This window comes from Apostichopus japonicus, chromosome 7 (genome assembly GCF_037975245.1).
Source record: "Apostichopus japonicus isolate 1M-3 chromosome 7, ASM3797524v1, whole genome shotgun sequence".
Classification (NCBI taxonomy): Eukaryota; Metazoa; Echinodermata; class Holothuroidea; order Aspidochirotida; family Stichopodidae; genus Apostichopus; species Apostichopus japonicus.
This window is the reverse complement of record NC_092567.1, coordinates 23,166,293-23,186,151: the sequence shown is the minus strand read 5'-3', so window position 1 is coordinate 23,186,151 and position 19,859 is coordinate 23,166,293. Positions and strand designations below refer to the sequence as shown.

The following is a 19,859-nucleotide window of genomic DNA, read 5'->3' as shown; positions in this document are numbered from 1 at the left end:
GGGGGGAGCTGCAGCCCCCCAACCAAATATTTTTGTGAAAATTCGGGCAATATGCTGAGAATTTTTTCGGGCACCTACTGAAAGAAAAATAAATTTGAATGTGTTTTTCAATGGTTAAACTAATAATATTATCATCATTATTATTGTAACGACCTCCCAAAAATTCTAACCAATATGGAAGGGGTAATTACATGGCAAACGATTGTATGTAATTGGTATGCGATGTAATAACTGATGCATGCCTATATCAGTCACAGTATGTTTCTTCTCTCTGTATTAAGTTGCTAATGTAAAATGTGCATTCTTACCATCAGTAGTTTCTGTTGCAAAAAATTTTCGAGGTCCAATTAACCACGTGCTTCAGTAAATGTTATTTTGGCGCAACATTCGTGTGTAAACTACTGTAGCCTACTTTAGAACATTGAACTGATTTTTTTTTTAAATCTACATAGCATAAAAAACTATTCACGTAGACCTACTGTAACTTTTGTATAGATGATTGCTTGCAAAGAGCCAGGATAAATGTTGGATCAGATTTTAAGGATTTGCGCATGTGTAGTTGAAAATGAAGCTCGAACAGGCATGTACATGCAGTAGTACAGTGAACTGGAATTTAGCGAGAGATATGCACACTGTAGGTACTGGGATTTTTGAAGAGTTGTTTGTTGGAATCGCTGCAAGGTCAAAGCACGGATCTACTCGGGGTTGGCGAGTAGGGAAGTAGAAGGACGGACTGAAAAATAGCGAAGTTAAGGCATTGAGCATTTCTGCCCTATATCGTGTATAACTTTCACAAAGTATAGGCTGTGATACTACACTAGTATGAGTAACAGTAGGTCATACAATAAACGTAATTGGTTTTCGATTGGGACGCAAGCTTTTTTTTACGGGACGCAAACTTTTTCAGGGGCTTGCGTCCCTGGGACGCAAACTTTTTTTTCACTAATAACATTACTGCTTAAAGGACACCTTTTTTACATTTTCCACCAAGAGAAGATCATTGAGAAAGGTAAGAATTAATTTGATTCGGTTGTTCCAACATTCCGTCATCCGAAACAACATGTAAAGATGAGGTTTATGAACATGTTTAAAACGTGAAGTGGAAAATTGGGAAAGTTACCCTGGTAAGTTATCTTGCATAAAATGTTGTCTGTGAAAAGTAGCTTACCCTTGTTTAAAGGGGGTTCAAAGTTTGAATAACATGAAGATGTTTACCGTAGTACAGTTAATATTTACCACTGACAGAGCAATAACGACATACTGTGTGTGTGTGTGTGTGGGTCTCTATGATGTCTGACCAACTGAGCTGTGGAGTTTCCTAATGATCTGTGATTCCACTCGTCTAATAAACCCAAAGCAGTTTATATTGGATTGTTTAGTGGTTGTATAGACTAATAAACATCTGACAAACTGTTTGGACTTTTCGGTTCACTCAGTTGACCGGTTACAGCGTTTCTTGACTGTTTTAGCAGTGAATTACAGGAAGTTTTGGTTAACGTATAATTTATTCAACAATTGCTTATTTGAAAATGGAATAAAATATTAACAGAATGTTTGTAAAAAAGGGAGCAGTACAACGTTTGTGTATTGTAATATGAGTAAGAAGAAATTGTTTTAATTAATTACTTAATATACTTATTTTTAAGATTATTACCCTTTGGAGTGTCGGTCAAACAGCTTGCCTAAACTGCTGGCTAGAAACACCCCCCCACCCCCCTCCCCATCTTATCACAGCACTTGAGTAACGTTCGGCTAAATTCGCAGGGTTAACCATACATGTTTTGCTTTTAGGACCAAACATGGGCTTGCTGGCATAGCATATTATGTTTATAGTATAGTATAATATAGTATATGTAGAGTATATGTATACAGTAGCATTTGTATATATGTGTAAATTTGTATAGATTTTGTACGATATGTATAGTATATGTATAGCTTGTACATATGTATATATAGCATAGTATATACTGCATATGTGTAAAAGTATTATGTTTTCCAAACTTGGTACTAGCTATAATCAAAATAAAATAAAACTGTTAGCAAACTGCTTAATCCACTAGAGAGCCTGTGTAGGAGAATGTTTATAAGTAAGTTGGCCTGACGTTTCGATCCTAGCAGGATCTTCTTCAAATTCTTGTCATTTAGCCTTTGCAGAAGATTCTGCTAGGATCGAAACGTCAGGCCAACTTACTTATATATACATTTGGTACTAGCTAGGCAGAAACTGCAATGGTTCTGTGTTGTGTTGAATAGACAGTGCAATATACAGACACGTTATCACTGCCTGTTTCTAAACTTCCTATCAGTTTCATCTACTCTTAGTTACTAGTACTTTGTGTTTCTGTATATTTGCTGGTATTGGTTTTATTTGATGTACATAGTATCCGTCCACTGCTGGCATTGTATTTAGACACAGTACAATCTCGTCAGATAACGTTGTCTGTCGTGTGAAGTGGGACGGCAGTCACGGCACTGTAAAGGCCTCTCATAAGCAGTAGAATGAAAACAAACATTTCTTTTAATGTACTATCTTGAACATTAAGATTAGAATACCTCATGTTTATTGAACCACACACTATGGGTATGTTGGGCGGGCATTTGAAATACATTTGGCTTCTTATGACTGCATGACTTGATTTATTTGTACAATATTGAATGATGGTTCATAGTTGGTGTTTCTTCTGCAAAAAGTTATAAGAAAAAATGGAAATATTTATTGAAATGAGAGAAATGTTGATATTTTTGTCACAGAGATAACAGCATCTTTCTTTTGTCATTTTGTTTTATTTATGATTCTATTTATCAACAAGTAAATAGATATAGCACAAAACAATGAACCTTAAAACACAGAATTTGAAAAGAATTTGAAGAAAGAAAAAAAAAAAACAATGTTAATCCTGACGAGCCCTGGTCAAGAAATGATCACCAAATACAGTACTACATAGAACACTCAGTGCTTCTTTGAATGGTAGATATAGAAGGCAGAGAAAGAGGGCGGTGCCCCAGAAGTGTGGTTGTAGTGCACAAATGTTCTAATCATGTAACAGTACGAGGAATAATACCCATTTTTCAGTTAGCAGACATCACTCGAAACTCGGTAAATTACTCTTGAATAACTACTGCTATAAAACCTGGAAAGTGCTTCTGTATGATATAAAAAAATTAAAAATCTTATGTAACGTTTAAGTGCAAACTAAAAGCCCACCTAATTGAAAACTATGCTGACTGAGTATTGATTATCTCATGTTTATTTTTCTCTACTCCTAATTGTTTCCTTCTTTCATTGTTAGTTGTTATTTTTTGGTCGCTAGCTCGATAAACTACTATTGTTTTTCTAGTGTCCTGTTTATACTATACCACTTTGTTCTATTGTTCTTATGTATAGATGAAATAAATGAAATGAAATGAGTTCAGGTAGAATGGAAAGTGAATATATAGACCAGGAGACAGGTATGGACATATCGCCGCTCGTAAGTCCCCAAACCAGGAAGTTTTTGGGGGAGATTCTGTTTCAAGTCTGAAATCATAACATGCTCTAGAGGAAGTGGTTTGATGGCTTGATCCTCTCTCTCTCTCTCTCTGTCTTGCAGGTATGACACAAACAATTAAAGATGTCTACGGCGAGGACCAAGTTGTAAATGAAGCTGTGGACTCCATGCAACAAGGAGTAAGTAAACAGTATGGTGGCGCTGTTCGCATATGTATGAGACTCACGAGAGCGAGGTGGCCAATTGGCTAGAGCATCGGACGCGTGATCCAAGGATTGCTGGTTCGATTCCTGCCTTGTTCTTTACGTTGTGTCCTTGGGCAAGATGCTTTATCTCACTTGCCTCTCTCCACCCAGGGGTTATAAATGGGTACCTGTGATGTAACTTGTCATTGAGTGCATTATATAACTGCTGCCGACTGGAGGGACTGTCTCTGGGACAGGTTATCATTGACCAGGGGTAATATAATGTCTGTAAAGCGCTTTGAGACCTTTCGCTGGTATAAAGCGCTATATAAAAAGCAAATATTATTATGATTATTACAAAAGGGGATCATAATCTCGACTGAATGAAAGGATATGTCAAATGGGAAATGTAGACCTGTTGATGATAACCGACGTGCTCGGAAGTCTTCACACAGACTGCACACAAACGTTTTCCATCCCATTTGCATAGATTAGCCTCCCAGCGTACTATTCTGTAGTGGAATTTGGAGCAAACATCGCAGCATTTCAATGGCGGTCTGTAGTGGAAAAAAATTTATGCAACCATCATCATTAGTTCCCATCAATCATGCGGTTTTGTGCTCAAACAGACTTTCATTTCAATAAAAAGTGTTTTTGGCTGGATATTCAAAAATAACACCCCAACAGCAAGCAATATTGATTGGTCTGTAACTTTGCTGTGATTGGCATGAACTTTTATAAGGTCAAGACAAATCTCTCCTGTTATTTCTGTCTTCAGAAGAACTGACAGAGGCAGGTAGGCAGAGTCCTAATTTCAACACTACTTTCCATTGAAAAACAAACTTAAGACAGATAGGTTCAATTGCTGTATGCACTTAAATTTAGAGTTGCTTTAAAGGAGGTTATTTTTATTTGGCTCAATTCTCTCAGAGATAGCTAACATTTTGAAGGAGAGTTGGTGGGGGGAGGGGGTGGATTAGGGGTGGATGGGAAATCACCTCTTACTGGTTCAGTGATTTAAAGTGTATATTTTGCTATTAACAGCAGGTAGGTATTTGTGATACGTTTTGATACAGGCCTTGAATCATCACATACTTAACATGACACCATTTATACCACGTTCATTATGGTTAGCATTGTTTGTCACTATGTTATCTTTGGGCCCTGTCAGTAGCTTGCTCCAAACATTAGAAGAAAGCTTACTGACAATTGTTGTACGGTGGCAACATTACATTTAGCCTAGGTTTAAGAATTTGCTTGGTAGCTTTTGCATCAGAAGGTGCAAGGTTTGTCCTGATATCACGTGCTTCGCCAAGTTGACATTTTCTAATGTAGAATTGTTAGGATACTTCAAAATACTTCAAAATAGTATTTTGAAAGGGCCTTGTTTCTAAGACTTCTGTCGCTCAGAGTTTAGCCCTTTCCTCTTCCAACTTGGAAGCCTGGAAAGACAGGGGAGCCTCATATAAAGAATTGCAAGAATGCACAATTGGAAATACTTTACCTAGGCAAATGCTTATCTGTCACCACTCGACATGATTCCAGGGATTCAGAATAACAGATCTTGAAGAAAGTGGATCATGGAGGAGGGGGGGGGGGGGGTCAGGGCGGTGATCAGCATCAGGGAGAACAGATTTGTCAGTTTAGATATCAGATTCATTCTGTGTGTGCTATAAACTAAGGTAATCAACACTTTCAGATATACTTTTAATCATGAATTTTATTTTATTAATAGCTGGAGTGCTGTGGAGCATCTGGACCCGGAGACTGGTTAGCCTCCAAGTATAGCAACATACCAGAGTCCTGCTGCATAGCTGAGTCCTGCACTCCTCCCAGTGCAGTCGAGGCTCTGTCAAAACTGTTTGCTGGTGATACTAACGTGATCATATACACTGAAGTAAGCACAACCATTAATATGGAACTTAGTGTAGATTTAAACCTAACCACCATTATTAAGCATTATTTAATGATCCCCAAAAGAAAATCTTGCTCCGTCTGAGAGAGATCCTGACAATAAAGTCATGTTTTGGGCTGTAAGTCTGTGATGTCATAGTGCCACAAGGAACTGAAAACTACTCTCACTTTGTTTTCCTGTTCATATTTTCAAGGTAAACATGTTGACATTGCCCACAATCAGGTCATGTGAAGAGCTTTAATGTTCATGATTCATTATTTGCAAAACCCATTTTTAACAGAAAATAAACCCACACAAACACACACAACAAGGTTTGTTATATTTAGGCTTGAGCTGTGTCTGTGATGGAAAGTTAAACCTGTAAACATATCCCAAGTGGAATAAGTCTTTCCTAAACTGTTTTAGGTATTTGTACATCAGTTATCTGTATCACATGTATGTAAAGAGCATTAAGACCGCCGGTATAAATAAGTGTTATTATTAGTGTTATGTGATAGAATGAAAAGTTTATGTATTCACCCAATATGGTACAACCTCTGACAGTTTCAAGTACTTGCCAATATCTAGAAAAGGCTATTAGTTGCAGAATTTGGCAGGTTGCTTCAAACGTGTTACTCTTCCATTCCAGCCGAAAGTAAATTTGCTTCTGAACTTGTATGTGTCAATTTATTGTGCATGTGGGGAGTGTTATCTCAGTGGTGTGGGAGTGTTAGTTCAGTGGTTAACGCCGGTGCCTTTCAATCATAAGGTCCCAAGTTCGAGTCATTCCAAGATTAATGTATGTCGTCCAGTTACAGAGTTGACAATTGACGATTCATAATCATGGATGTTAAAATATGAATCTAAGAGACTGACTTGCGTCAGCTTGCAGCTTTGATAAGCCAGTGATGGCTTCTTCGCAAGATCCTGCTTGCAGGAGTATCTAAAATACATACAATACGTACAATACATACCAGTGGCGGAGATTTCTTGTCAGAAGTGGGGGGGTTGCAGGCCATTGATGAAATAAAAAGTCATAACTGCTGGCTCACTATCTAAGTGGAGCGCCACCATAAGTTGGCGCGAAGTGCACAAGAATCTTTTGGCAAATATTGCCTCCCAGATTGCAGTAAATGGCACTGCCCAGGCCTTGAAAAGCTGCATTTAACCAGGGGCGTATGCAGGATTTTCCAACCCGGGGGGCGCGTATTACTTTCTACGCGGAGTGCCACCATTGGTTGGCGCGCAGCGTACAAGCAAATTTCTGGTTTTGGTACCCCCAGATCACCGGAAATGGCACTTCTCGGGCTTGAAACTGACCAACCATATGTACACTTTTGCCTGAGAACCAAGTATTTCCAAATACCCTTTTTTCTCATCTATAACCTTTTTGAAGATTGTCACCAGTCACACATCATGTTCGACTTCATCACATATCCTGTGGATCATTGCTTTTGTAGGTGATTCTTCATCGCGGCCCACAGTATCCGTCAGCCCCACTGTTCAGAATTTGAAAATTCACAATTCTCGTGAATAAATTCACTTCAAAACATACCCATAATGTTGCACAAAATATCATCTATGGACAACCGATATAGAAAAAACCTCCTTCAAACCCTAACAGACGGGTCAAAATTGCACGAGTATGATGAAGTATGATGAAGAATGTTGGTTAGGGAATTTTCGAAAATTCAGACCGCAATTAAAGCATTTCGTTGATGGAAATAAAAATATACCAGATATTTCCAAAACCGAACACTATACACACATCGACAGTTTTGAGCATGGGCGCAGATCAGTGTTGGATAATGGTGGGGACGCGTGTATGCTCTCTGATACTATCTAAGCGGAGCGCGACCATGGGTTCGCGCGTAGCGTACGATTTTTTGGGCAAATATACCTCCCAGATCGCCGGAAATAACACTTCCCAGACCTAATGATGCTCCTAAACCTCCTTAAGTTTTAGATCTCATGGCTTAGAAATTTGGTTTGGAGAAATACATGGGCGTCTGCAGAAAGAAAATCAGGGGTCAAATAATCCAAGTAGACTTTTGTATATACGATGGGTCTGGGGTCCTCTCCCAGAAAACAAATATAGACTGCCGCAAATGCGATTTCCGTCCTATATTTAACAACTGTGGATACAATACAATAAAATGAGAACTGCTGCATGTCATTTGCACAATGCTGGATCAAACTGCGCCAAAGTTCAATACAGGGGAACTTGAAATGCAGCTATTGGTCAAGACAAATTGGTGGGGACACGGTATATCATGTCCCCACTACTGAAAAAGTTGGTGGGGACGCGTCCCGCTGTCTTCACCAGGATCTGCGCCCATGGTTTGGAGGCTGTTTATCGTGGAACGCCATTTTCATGCTCACTGATATGATGTGATATCTGCTGTTTGCTTTACAAATTCGAATAATTTTGTCACTGTTCCTCTTTCTCTTCCCGTTTTCCCGTATTTTCTACTCCATCCTTTTCTCCTTTTCTCTCTTTCTTCTTTTTCTTTTCCTTCCTTCACCTCGTTGAAGTTGGCAAGTGTATACAGTTCCAAAGCTATTCAACAGCAACAAAACGTTATTTTGTGTATGTCTGTTGTGGGGTGAAGTTAGCCCTATGAGCTACAAGTTCCAATGCGCAAGGTGGGGGAAAGGGGCTAGAAATAATGTGTGGGTCAATTCTAACTCGGTTTTCGGTCGTTAATTGTTGATGTAGCCTACCAGGTAAAAGGTTGAAATGACTTTAACAATTTCAAATTCAATAATTTGATTTATTATGCCATTTGGAGCACATAACATAGGCTATAACAGAACATTACTGGCTAAAACTAGGGGGGGTTGATTGTGTGGGCCAACCCCCCCTCTTCAAAAAGTGGGGGGGTTAAAACCCCCCCAACCCCCCCTGTTTCTCCGCCACTGATACATACATACATACAATATGGATCTAAAATACGTACAATACATACATACAGTATGGATCTAAAATACATACATACATGTGGTTATAAGCAGATGATATTCTATGTTTGTATTTTAGATCCTCTTGCAAGCAGGAACTATCAAAGCCGCAAGCTGACCGAAGTCAGTCTCTTAGATTCATATTTTAACGTCCACGATTATGAATTGTCAACAACTCTGTAACTGGACGACATACATTAATCTTGGAGTGACTCGAACTCGGGACCTTATGATTGAAAGGCACCGACCTCTATTACATACAGATGATGACATGGTTCCATAAATAAAATATCTAATGTTTGCCATGAAATGAAATATATTAGAGATTGTTATCTCTGTTTTATGCTTCTCCTTTGGATTATGAACTTTTTTCTTTTCTATGTCCTGTTACAGGGATGTTCCAGTAAGCTCTTTAAGAAGTTGGAACAGCACACTGTGATCTTGGCCGGCCTTACCATAGGCATTGGTGTAGTTCAGGTGAGATTCAACACTAGCAGTGTTCAAATGAGTGTAAATATGGTCCTAAAGATGAAGAGAAGTTTAGTCTTCATTCTGAAACATACTAACTTGGTTGGCAGTAGATAAAGGAAAACTAAATGCTAGAAAAGCCTGGATTTTGAAAATCCATTAAATAATGAACTTGATAAGATCAACTGAAATACTTGATAATCACTAATTAAACCTGTATTTTTGACCGACTATGGAAAAACCAAGTATATTTGATATCTTTCTGTTAACTTATCTGATAAGAAACCGACCGATGAGAAAAATCAGTTCAGTGTGCAAGCTGTGAACCACATAAAAATTATTTAATAAATAAATTAATAGCTGTCAAAGATTGTTATGCATGTTAGATAAAGTGCAGATAAATGTGAAATAAGTGGGTGTGAGGATTGAGCGGAAGGTGGAAGCACCAAAGCAGATATGCTTCCTTTCCAAGCATGGATGAAAATAATGATTTGAAACAGAAACACTGGTCCCCACCCCCCCCCCCCCCCAGCCCCTCTTATTCAGGTTGGGTGAACAGTAGTACTCCTCTCAGGTGATTGGTTGAGAGGAGGATGATAAAGTTCAAAGGTTGTGAAAGTAAAATGGTATGACTGACACATTAGTGCTAACCCTCCACATTTTCTTTATATATAATGTATAAGTTGCTGTTTACAAAACTTAATGGCCAACCAAGGGCAGTCACAAAGTTGGAACTAACCCTTTAAAGGCATTGAAGACTCGCCCCAAACCGCGTGCCGCGCTCTGAAAAAGTTAACTTTCCGTAGCTTGCAAGTGAAGTTTTTTGCTTGTTGCTTGTCGCTACAAAATGCAGACAGTAATGAAACGTGATACCTTGTTATCTTTTATCTGGACCTGAGATGTCCATCCCTGTATCGTTTGTACACTGTGTTGTGGGTATCGACCGTAGCTGTATGTATTGACTGTACACTGGTGTCTAATTACCGACGGTAGCAAGCTGTGTGTGTATTTTCTGGGATCGATGATGGTGTCTAACAATTCTGTTGCACCTCATTCGAAACTAGGTCAGATTACCGGCATCAGACGTTTCTCTGTGCGCGAGTCTTCACACCCTTTAATCCAGAAGTTCCCATTTAATTTGTCAAAGGAGCTTTCTAAGATTGAATTTGTTTGTTTCTGACTCTAATCCTGTTTTGTTTTCTCTTCCAGTTGCTGGGTATGGTCTTCTCTTGCTGTCTCTGCGTTGCTATCGGCAGACAGGATCGGGAGCAGCAGTACATATAAAGAGAGAGGAGGGAGAGAGGAGGGGGGGGACCACCAGCAAACACCCACCCCATGGAAGAAGCTACTCTTGCCTTCTGCACACCAAAAATAGTTTCATCTTTACTGTAAAATGTATCATCCAAGGGAGAGGTCTGGCTCACATCTAAGATATTGTTTTCGGATAAACAAGATAGAGGAACTTAATTCAAGCTTGGTTATCGGTGAAACCTTCCGGATTCACCAGTTACCGTGGAAACATGGATCTTCTCGGTGGTTGGTAAAAAAAACCTATCCAGAAATTTGTAGCCAAATGACTGAATAGTTCCTTTACAGCAACATAGATGCATTACTCTGGTCCAGATGTAACATTTTACCCACTTAATGGTTTTATTATTTAGCTTAACGCTCTGAAAGAGTGTTGGCTTGATTAGCCAAATTTTATAAGACTACTTTAAATTATCAAACCAATTTGTTCTTTCTGAAGTGAGTAAAATATTACAACCTTAATGCTGACAGTGGTCTTCTGAGGGAAGAAGATGCACTGCTAGATGAAAACCAGAGTATGGGGTTGAATATGGATTATCCCGGTTGAGGGAGGATTGCAGGGTGACATGGTTCTTATTTGTAATTATTCCATGATATCCTTATTTTTTCACAACTCTTACATTGATGTCCCAACTTAACACTTGGTCCATGGTACTCTCTTGACGAGGCTGAATACATCTGGCGTGAAGTCAGATGTTTTTTTCTGAATTACTAAAAAAACAATTGGCTTTTTGTCCAAAAATTTGATGTTAGGGTGAGTATTTATGCAGCAGTGAAGACGATTTGTATATACAAAACGATTCATTTCCACAAAAAAATTATTTGACATGTGTACCATGGAGGAGGTATCAGTTTATATTGTTTAACCGTGAAAAAAAAAACCTTGCCTAAAAAAGCTTGATTCTGTAAACAAAGATTTGATGAAGTTAAATTTTCTCTACTTTTGTTTCAAATTTGATATTTTCTACATTGAATATTATAAAGAGATGTTTGGGAGTTTGATCTGTTTCTAAATGAAAAGATATGGTGCGATTGGAGAGCTGGAATGTGCAGTTGTAGTGTTCCTATAACGAGAGAAGTACCACCCTCACACCACCACCACAACCCCCATCCTATCTTAGTGTGGATCTGTGATATTCTTTTTAAGAACTCTACGAAAGAGATGTTTTATTATGTTGTTCATTTATTACTAATCCATTGCAGCAGGCTCCATGGTGGGGGTTGGGATCGGGGGTGGGGAGAGAAGAAACTCATAATGAGAAGTGTACCATAAAATTGTAATCATGTATCCAACATTAATTAGCACAATATGTATGAAATTTTTTTAAATTGATGTTTTTTTTAAATGCAATCTGATTCTAGTAGTTTAACCTGTACAATATTATACGATCGGTGCAAACATTTTCTTGCGTGCGTGATCAAAATTTGGATAAAATATTGTGTTTCTGTGAAGACAAAAGAATGTACAAAGTTTTTTATCTTTAAAATTTGGAATGGACGTTCAGCTTTTTGTTTCTTAATAGCTCCCTCCATCTGGCCAAACAACTCTATCATCGACATTGCCTAATTCATCATGATCATGATTACAGAACTGGAGGCAATTTAAAAAATATTACCAAGATTGAATCAGATATATGCACTGAAATGAGCTATACTCCCACCACCACACACTCCAGCTTTAAATTCACTGAAATTTCAAGATGACAGGCTTTTACTATCTAAATATGATTTTTAGACCAAACATTGCATGGCAGACTGAAATGACTTTTTCTTCTTTTTTCTTTGTCGTGGTTAAGGACAGATTGACAGCCTACGACACAGTGCACATTACCTTAGAGCAAGACATTTTCTGTAACCTCAAGAAATTACCCAATCGATATATATTGAATCAAATCTGTTTATAGAGAATTCTGATTTCTCTGAGGATGAAACTGGACGATACGACATTGGTGAATGTTAAAGACGACATACACAGGGAAAATTTTTTTTATGGAGTTAAACTTGTCAAAAATTGGTGTAAAAACATGTGTGGGTGAACATTCAAATCCAAAGACTGTTGGATTTTTACTTTCTACCGAGAGCAGCAATACATAATCATATAACTCATATTTGGTTAGAAATTAAAAAGTAAATATATTCTCATTTCTTGAAAGGTGTATTTTTATAGCATCCTTAGTAATAATAAGTAACTTTCTTTGCTTTTTTTATGTTTTATGTTAAAGTCATAGAGCCTAACATTGCAATCCTTGCAGGATCTTCAAAGGCTTTTAGAATTTTTGTTTTGTTTTTCGATATTAATGACAAAGACGTCATGCCATTACTTTGAATATTTAAAAGTATCATACATATTACTAGGTTATTTGCGATATATAAAACATGAAAACATTTTCTTCAATTGTTTGGCTCTTTCTTTCACCGGCTATGAGATATCCATTAAAGCAGGGGTTCCCTAACTGGGGTGCATGAACCCTTAGGGGGTGCGTGAGTCCATCCCAGGGGGTTTGTGAGACGTTTCTGAAAGTCAAAACTAGAGTACTTTTTGTGGAACTAAAATCTGATATATCATATCATATAGTAATGTACAAAAGTCGTACCTATGGACAAACTCTTTTCGCGTTCCATACGCATATGTTGCCATAGCAGTACTGTACCATGCCTGTGATAAATAACTGAATTATGAAATAGACACAGGCCGCTTGACTTTGGCGAAGTTGGTGTACACATGACAGTACGTCGTGAAGATGAAGAGCTGATCTGATCTTGAAGTTTCCAAATAAATATTTGTTCATCTCTTGTTTTTTTCATTACAATATTACACTATGAACTTGATCTTTTACGAAGCACTGGTATGCGTATTATAGTATAATAATAACTCAGATTGTGTCTTGAAAAGTTGGGGTTCGTGGACAACTCTGACATCCACAGGGGGTGTGGGGAGGGGATTAAGTTAGGGAAACCCTGCTTTAAAGTGATGCAACTGAAATGTCAAAATTCAAAGTTGGCAAAGATAGAGAGCCTAGTCATGGAAAGAGAACAACTATCTACTCTCAACCCCCATTCCCCTAACATTTGAGAAAGTATATTCAAACCCCTTTCCACTTACATTTGAGACAGTACCAATGTAATGTCTCCCATCAAATAGGATGAGATATTACTACACGTGATCGTTGAAAAAATATTCAACAATTCCTGCAATTTTTAATAATAAATCAACATTTAAGAAGGAAATAAAAAGGTTCAGAGATTCCAAACAGAGCACCCATCAGCACCTTGTAAACTTGTCAAACATAGCACCTTGTTACTTTCATACCAAATAATCATTTTGCTAAGAGATTATCAGCTAGTCCAGAGAGAAACAATATTTTGACGGATGAAATGAGTAATACAACCTGCAAATCCTACGCATCATTGTCAAATTTAAGTTCAATGTCTGCGTACTTGCCGTTACCAAGAAATGGATCATTGAAATTCTCAGTTTGTGCTCTAGTTTAACTGAAAGATGATAGCAGGTGTGATGTCACAGGTGCATGTTGCTTTAAATTTGCATCCAATATTTTAATTATAAATTGGGAATATCATAATATGAATATATCACATTCACCAGGATTTTGTAATATAAACAACCAGTGGTGCCCCCCCCCCCCCTCCCAAAGTCACTTTGCAAAGGAAGATATTACTACACATGAGCATTGTTGCATGTTGATGAGTGATTTACTCAGTATACTGTTTATGTGGATAAAAACAAAGGAGTTATTTACTCAGTATACTGTTTATGTGGATAAAAACAAAGGAGTAATTAACACATGATATGAGCCACAGGGCTGAGAAAAGGATACTTCATAGCCATCTGAATGCAAGAACAGTGTGAGATCCTAAATGAGAAGTATGGTCTATGTATTAATGAAGATAGCAGCAACGTTTACCTTGTTCAGTGCAAAGAGGGCTTGACTGAGTTACTGCACAGCTGTGTTGCTATTTGCTGTACTGTAAAGTAAGCCCACAGCATTCATCGTTTTGAATACCTATAAATGGACAAAAGCCGATAAAGAGAAGAAAAACAGGAGAAGATGGAAAAAAAAGGAGGATACAAAATGATCAGTATGCTTTACAATTTGGCAAGGTTTATAAGATTTCATGTTTTTATCAATTTTACTAAAAACTCTTGAATACATAATAAAGAAGAAAGGGAAGGTAATAAAACTGATTTTTATCATATAATACACAGCTAATAAACTTAGAAAATACACCCTAAATAAACTGATGACAAACGATTTTGTGAAAGGCTGCTCAAAATTCATCGACAGCCGAAATATCCAACTGCAGTTTTACGTTTCAGAACACTCTGTCGCTGACATATAAGAGGTGTTACACGAGTTTGGTTTCTAAATTAGTTCAAAAACTTGTTGTAGTTACAAAAAACAGAAGATATCCACTGTTGCGTACTCAGAAAACATCATTGAGAAATTTAAGATATCACTACGTAAAGCTGGTCAATTTGTATGTATGTATGTATGTATATGTGATCTTCCCGCAAGCAGGAACTCGCGAAAGAAGCCATGCAGGCTTATAGACTCGCAAGCTGACCGAAGCCAATCTCTCGGCACACATCCATTTAACGTCCATGTCGGGAAGTTGTTATTGAACAACACCCTTGCCAGACGACACACATTGCTGTCGGCGGGGAATCGAACCAGGGATCTCATGACTGGGAGACGCCGGCGTTAACCACTAGGCTATACACTCCGCCCTGAGTCGTTACTTAGTGGTTTACTTAAAGAAATGTCACAATGGTTTTCACTGATGATATGATGAAAATAGACAATCAGAAAACAGCTTGTCAATGTGAATATCCAAAAAAAACTCAACAAGTGTATGTTTTAGAAATCTCTCAACACAGCAATGCAGAATTTTCTTGAAAAAATAAATAGAAACATTACTGTACTTTATACTTGGGTACAATGTCACCTCACGCTCTAAACAAGGCTAGGGGAAATTTGGATAACCAACCACTCGATTTTTTTTTTCATGGTTAATATAACCGGGTTTCCTATTTTTTGAGATTTGATCACAGCACTCACATGACTGCAATCACAAGGGTAAAGTAATTGCACAGAAAACTTGTTATCAGAATTTCTAAAATATGACAGAAATTCAACAGGTCACATGCGTACACGATTCAACCAATATTTCCCTGCCAGAATTTTCATCACAGAGACAGTAATTTTGTCTGTTTTACAATATCTTGAGAACTAGATCTCCAGAAAAGGATTTAAAAACGTTTTTGATATAAAAACAGAGCGCTCCTGCAGATATGAAGAAAATTTTTTCACTTCAACTGTATATGAACATTCATATCTTAATATTCTTTTCAAATGAACTTTGAACCAAACACAGAAGTACATAGAAAGATTGTAAATGAGACTCAATAACATTACAACATTGATTCATATACCTTTAGATATTTAATAAGATTAATAATTGTTTCCCCCCCCCCCCCCCATCACTCCTCTTCTCATAGCTCTCTTCATCCCTTTTTCCTCCACACCTTTCTGTCTCTGTCCTCCAGTTTATTCCCTACCACTTTCCCTTCATCCTCTCTTTGTCCCTCCACTGTTTATCTCCTACCTCTCCTCTTCCCCTGTTGGTTTCTTTCTTTCTTCTCTCCATCCCTTGTCTACAAATCCCCTTACATCTATATCTGTTTTCACCATGCTCATTAACCTGTCTGTATTCTGTGCGTGTTTTTGTTCCGTCTGTTACTGTTACTTGTCATTTGGCCTTTGAAGAAGATCCTGCTAGGAAGGAAACGTCAGGCCAACTTACTTTTACACAAGATTAATAAGAAACTGTTTATTTGTAAATAACCATCCATTGTATAAAACAATCTCAACCTGTTATTTCTTAACTACCTCTAGGCCAGTGCCAGATGTTATTCTTTTCTGCAATATAACACGCTTGGAGGTAACCAAGAGAAAACAATGGTAGTAGAATATAAACAACCAGTGGTGTACCCCCCCCCTTCCCCACCAAGAATTTTTTCCTTTAATGACCCCCGCCCAATAAAAGAGTATAAGGAAAATAGGTTAAAAGCCTACTATCTTAAAGCCTAATATTCTACCTGCTCCCCCCCCCCCTCCACACACACAAAAATGAGAAAGTCTAGGTCTATCCCGGATAGTAACACTTGTTACAGCTGAAGCAACACCGAATCCGAGATTGAAACAATACCATGGAAAGAAATGCAAAAGAAGGCATTCTTTTCAGATTGCAATGCCAAATATTTAGCAACACATGAATGAGGTAACATCATACTAAATTATGTAAATAACCTACATAAATTTTTATTTTTCAAATGACCTAAATGCCAATTTTCACAAGATAGCTTTACATGATATTTCTCTGTTTATCAGTAAAACATATTTGCAAATGCTATAATACACTATGAAGACATTTAACAGATTAAAAGAGAAAGCTATTAGCTCCCTCCGAGTGGAAACGTTTTCAATTTCAGTCGGATAATTTTGTAATACTTAATAAAGGGTTGTTTTTGCCAAATTGCCAATTAGCCACAGGTATTTACAGAAAAAGCCTTTCGTTTCCGCTGAAGTTTGCAACTTGTGGAAAGAGAAAATACCGTTGAAAAAGACATATTTTTTGGCTAACAGTTTTATTTTATTTTGAAAAAGACATCAATCGAAATGACAGCTCGCATAGAAATTAGATCTTTGAATAGCTAGCACTAAATTATGCAAATAACCTACTGAAATATTTCTTACCTTGCAATGACTAAGGACTTGAATGGCAATTTCAAAAGATAGATTTAGATGACATTTCTCTATTTTCATCAGCCAAACATATTTCCCCTGAACTTTTTATTTCAAGTTGCAGCTTTCCGTTAGAAAAGAAAGAGAGGGTACAAAAAACATATAGAGACCTTCACAACATTACTAGTTCACTAATATTACAAACCCATTAAATTCATAACTCTAACATACACGACCATTGATCAATGTTAAAACATTTTGAAGACTGGCCCGATCTCAAACTTAGATGCGGTTAATAATTTATTTGTAAGAACAGTACAAACATTTACGACATTTTCAAAGTTAACAGCTATTTGTGTACAGTTTGCATATGCTATAGCACACTATAAAGACATTTTACAGATTGAAAAAGAAACCAAATAAATCCTCCTTGTGGAAACGTTTTTTTAGATGGATAAAAACAAGCCTTTAACAGAGCGAAATCATGAAATTCATTTTTAAATACACCGGGTTCTGTCTCAATGTGAGAAAAGTTAACGCTGAAGTACCGACCGGAATTAGGGGTCTTTTAGCTAGCAGTGTTGGAGTAATAAAGCTAGTTCGGAGTTACATCTTGGAAGAATATTGCGCAACAGGTCAAAGGTAACAGCACAAAAAGACATTTATTCCAAATTCACAGTAGTTAGTAATGAACAGATTACCTGGGGAAGGAGGATCGTATGTAAAACATGCTCTCTTTCCCAAAACCAACATTGAAATGTTTTTGTTTCCAAAAAGGTAGTTTAACATTGCAGTGAATGGGTTACCAATTGACCTGTACAGTAAGGTCACAGACAGGAACAAGGCATACACACATCTCAGAACTCACTTTTTTACTGTTTTGAACATCAACTTGGAAATTATTCATAGAAAAAACAAACAATATCAATAATGACATTTAAATACTTTACGGTGGTGCGGGGAAAGTTATTCACTATGATCTGTGTCGTCGCCATAGCGACCACTTGATCATGCACGTGCACAGTCCACCAGTTTATATGGCACGAAGTTGCTCAAAGCTTCATTTCATTTAACCAAGGTGCTGGATCAAAGGTACTTTATGACAGACAATTAAGTTGTGAACCATCACGATGCCATGCCTACCCCTACCTTCTACACCATCTAACAGGGTCTTACAATTACCGATTCAGCCATCTTGTCTCACAGCGCCTGATATCTGCAAGTAGGATTGAAAGAGGCCTGGCTTTTGGGGTGGGTGATGATGTCAATGACCAATTTTGACAGCACAGTATGTCCATCTAACACTGGAATGGATATTTAGCCCACTGAAAGTATGGATTGCCCAAGTGGGCAGGAGTCGACCCCACATCTTCAGCTAGAGTTGGGATGGGTGTTTTATTACCCTGCATGGGCCATTGTTTCTTCAAACACCAATATATTTGTAGGCTGACATATACTTCTCTTTCATTTCCATTACAGCATCAGTAACGATCTTGTCAGACGTGAATACCGAATTCACAAGTTTCTTTGATACTGTACATGAGCAAGCGTAAGGACAGCTTGGATATAAACTATGCCACTCCACTGTCACATACGTCCCCCCACCCTCCCCTACCCCTCCCTCCCCCATCTGACCCATTCCTCGGTCTTCAGCATTCCTCCCCTTCAAGCCATTCTATGTTCTTGTATGTCCATGATAAACCAGATGTTAATAAGGAACTTTCCCAGCAGCTCTCAAATTTTTCAGCCTCATTTACAGTTACTGTTAAATATCCAAAGTCTACAAATTCCAAATACAACTAAATATACAGTCTAAGTTTCGATTGCCCTCTTTTGATGATATCAAACAGATTTGCACTAACAACAAGTCTGCCTGTAGGACCGACTTCAGACCTATTAAACAGATTCTTTACCAGAGACCACATCCTCTATGCATCTGGTGATTCTTCAAGTTGCGATGGGACCTTTTTAACTTTTGAAGGCCATTCTAAGCTTTCAAGGATGTAGAAGACTTCATCCAGCACCAGGCTGGATTTTTGGTTGACGTAGGAAACATTTGGGTTTATAGATCCTGCGTTAATCGTAGTCGTCGAGTAGATTGCGCAGTAAGACGACTGCCATTATGAGTAGTATAACCTGTAGAGAATGAAATATGAAAACAAGTGAAATATAAAAACTAATATAATCTTTCAATTTCACTTTCAAAACACGAACACAAACAGAAAGTTGACAGCACTTTTGTCACTTGCAGGTTGTGAGGACAACACAGCCTTGTACTTTGTGTGTGGGTTCAAAATACAGCAATATATAAAGTGGTAGTGTCTTTTAGGTGGGTATATTTTGTAGAAAGTTTGTAGAATTTGTTTTTCCTTAGTCCATGACACATCCCAACATGTTACTTTCAGGTAAATGTTGGCGGCATTCATCACAGCAAATTCTGTAACAAACTCTAATTCTGTTGCATTCGACCAAAAATGGTACTGTCCAGTCATTCAGCCAATGCTGCTATTCAGGGCCTCAGTGCTGTTCTTAGGAGCTCACAAACTTGTGTTAAATGACTGGAAACTGTTTCATTTGTTGCCTGCCTAATGTAATGAAGATTGATGACATGTGAATAAGGGTGCAAGTTAACAGCAATAACATATTTGCTGATATGATCAGCAAAATATGATGGATAGTAATTCAATGTTAATCTGTGTGGATTAGTAAGTATGAACATTGACAAGAACAGATCAAAAACTGAACGGATAAAACAATCCACATGATGATTAGACAGACTTACCTCCCCCGC

General features: G+C 37.8%; 2 protein-coding genes across 8 annotated transcripts in view; one reads left to right on the top strand and one right to left on the bottom strand.

Annotated features, from left to right (window-relative positions):
* The window catches only part of LOC139969793 (CD9 antigen-like), a 70,786-nt gene extending 58,094 nt beyond the window's left edge, over positions 1-12,692 (top strand). For both annotated transcript variants that reach the window (XM_071975073.1, XM_071975074.1), the window contains exons 4-7: positions 3,591-3,667; positions 5,409-5,570; positions 8,922-9,005; positions 10,206-12,692. In XM_071975073.1, coding sequence (XP_071831174.1) covers positions 3,591-3,667; positions 5,409-5,570; positions 8,922-9,005; positions 10,206-10,280 — 398 coding nt within the window. In that variant the 3' untranslated portion in view covers positions 10,281-12,692. The remainder of the gene's footprint in view (positions 1-3,590; positions 3,668-5,408; positions 5,571-8,921; positions 9,006-10,205) is intronic.
* The window catches only part of LOC139969792 (tetraspanin-7-like), a 63,036-nt gene continuing 54,891 nt past the window's right edge, over positions 11,715-19,859 (bottom strand). For all 6 annotated transcript variants that reach the window (XM_071975066.1, XM_071975069.1, XM_071975068.1 and 3 more), the window contains one exon: positions 11,715-19,204. In XM_071975066.1, coding sequence (XP_071831167.1) covers positions 19,145-19,204 — 60 coding nt within the window. In that variant the 3' untranslated portion in view covers positions 11,715-19,144. The remainder of the gene's footprint in view (positions 19,205-19,859) is intronic.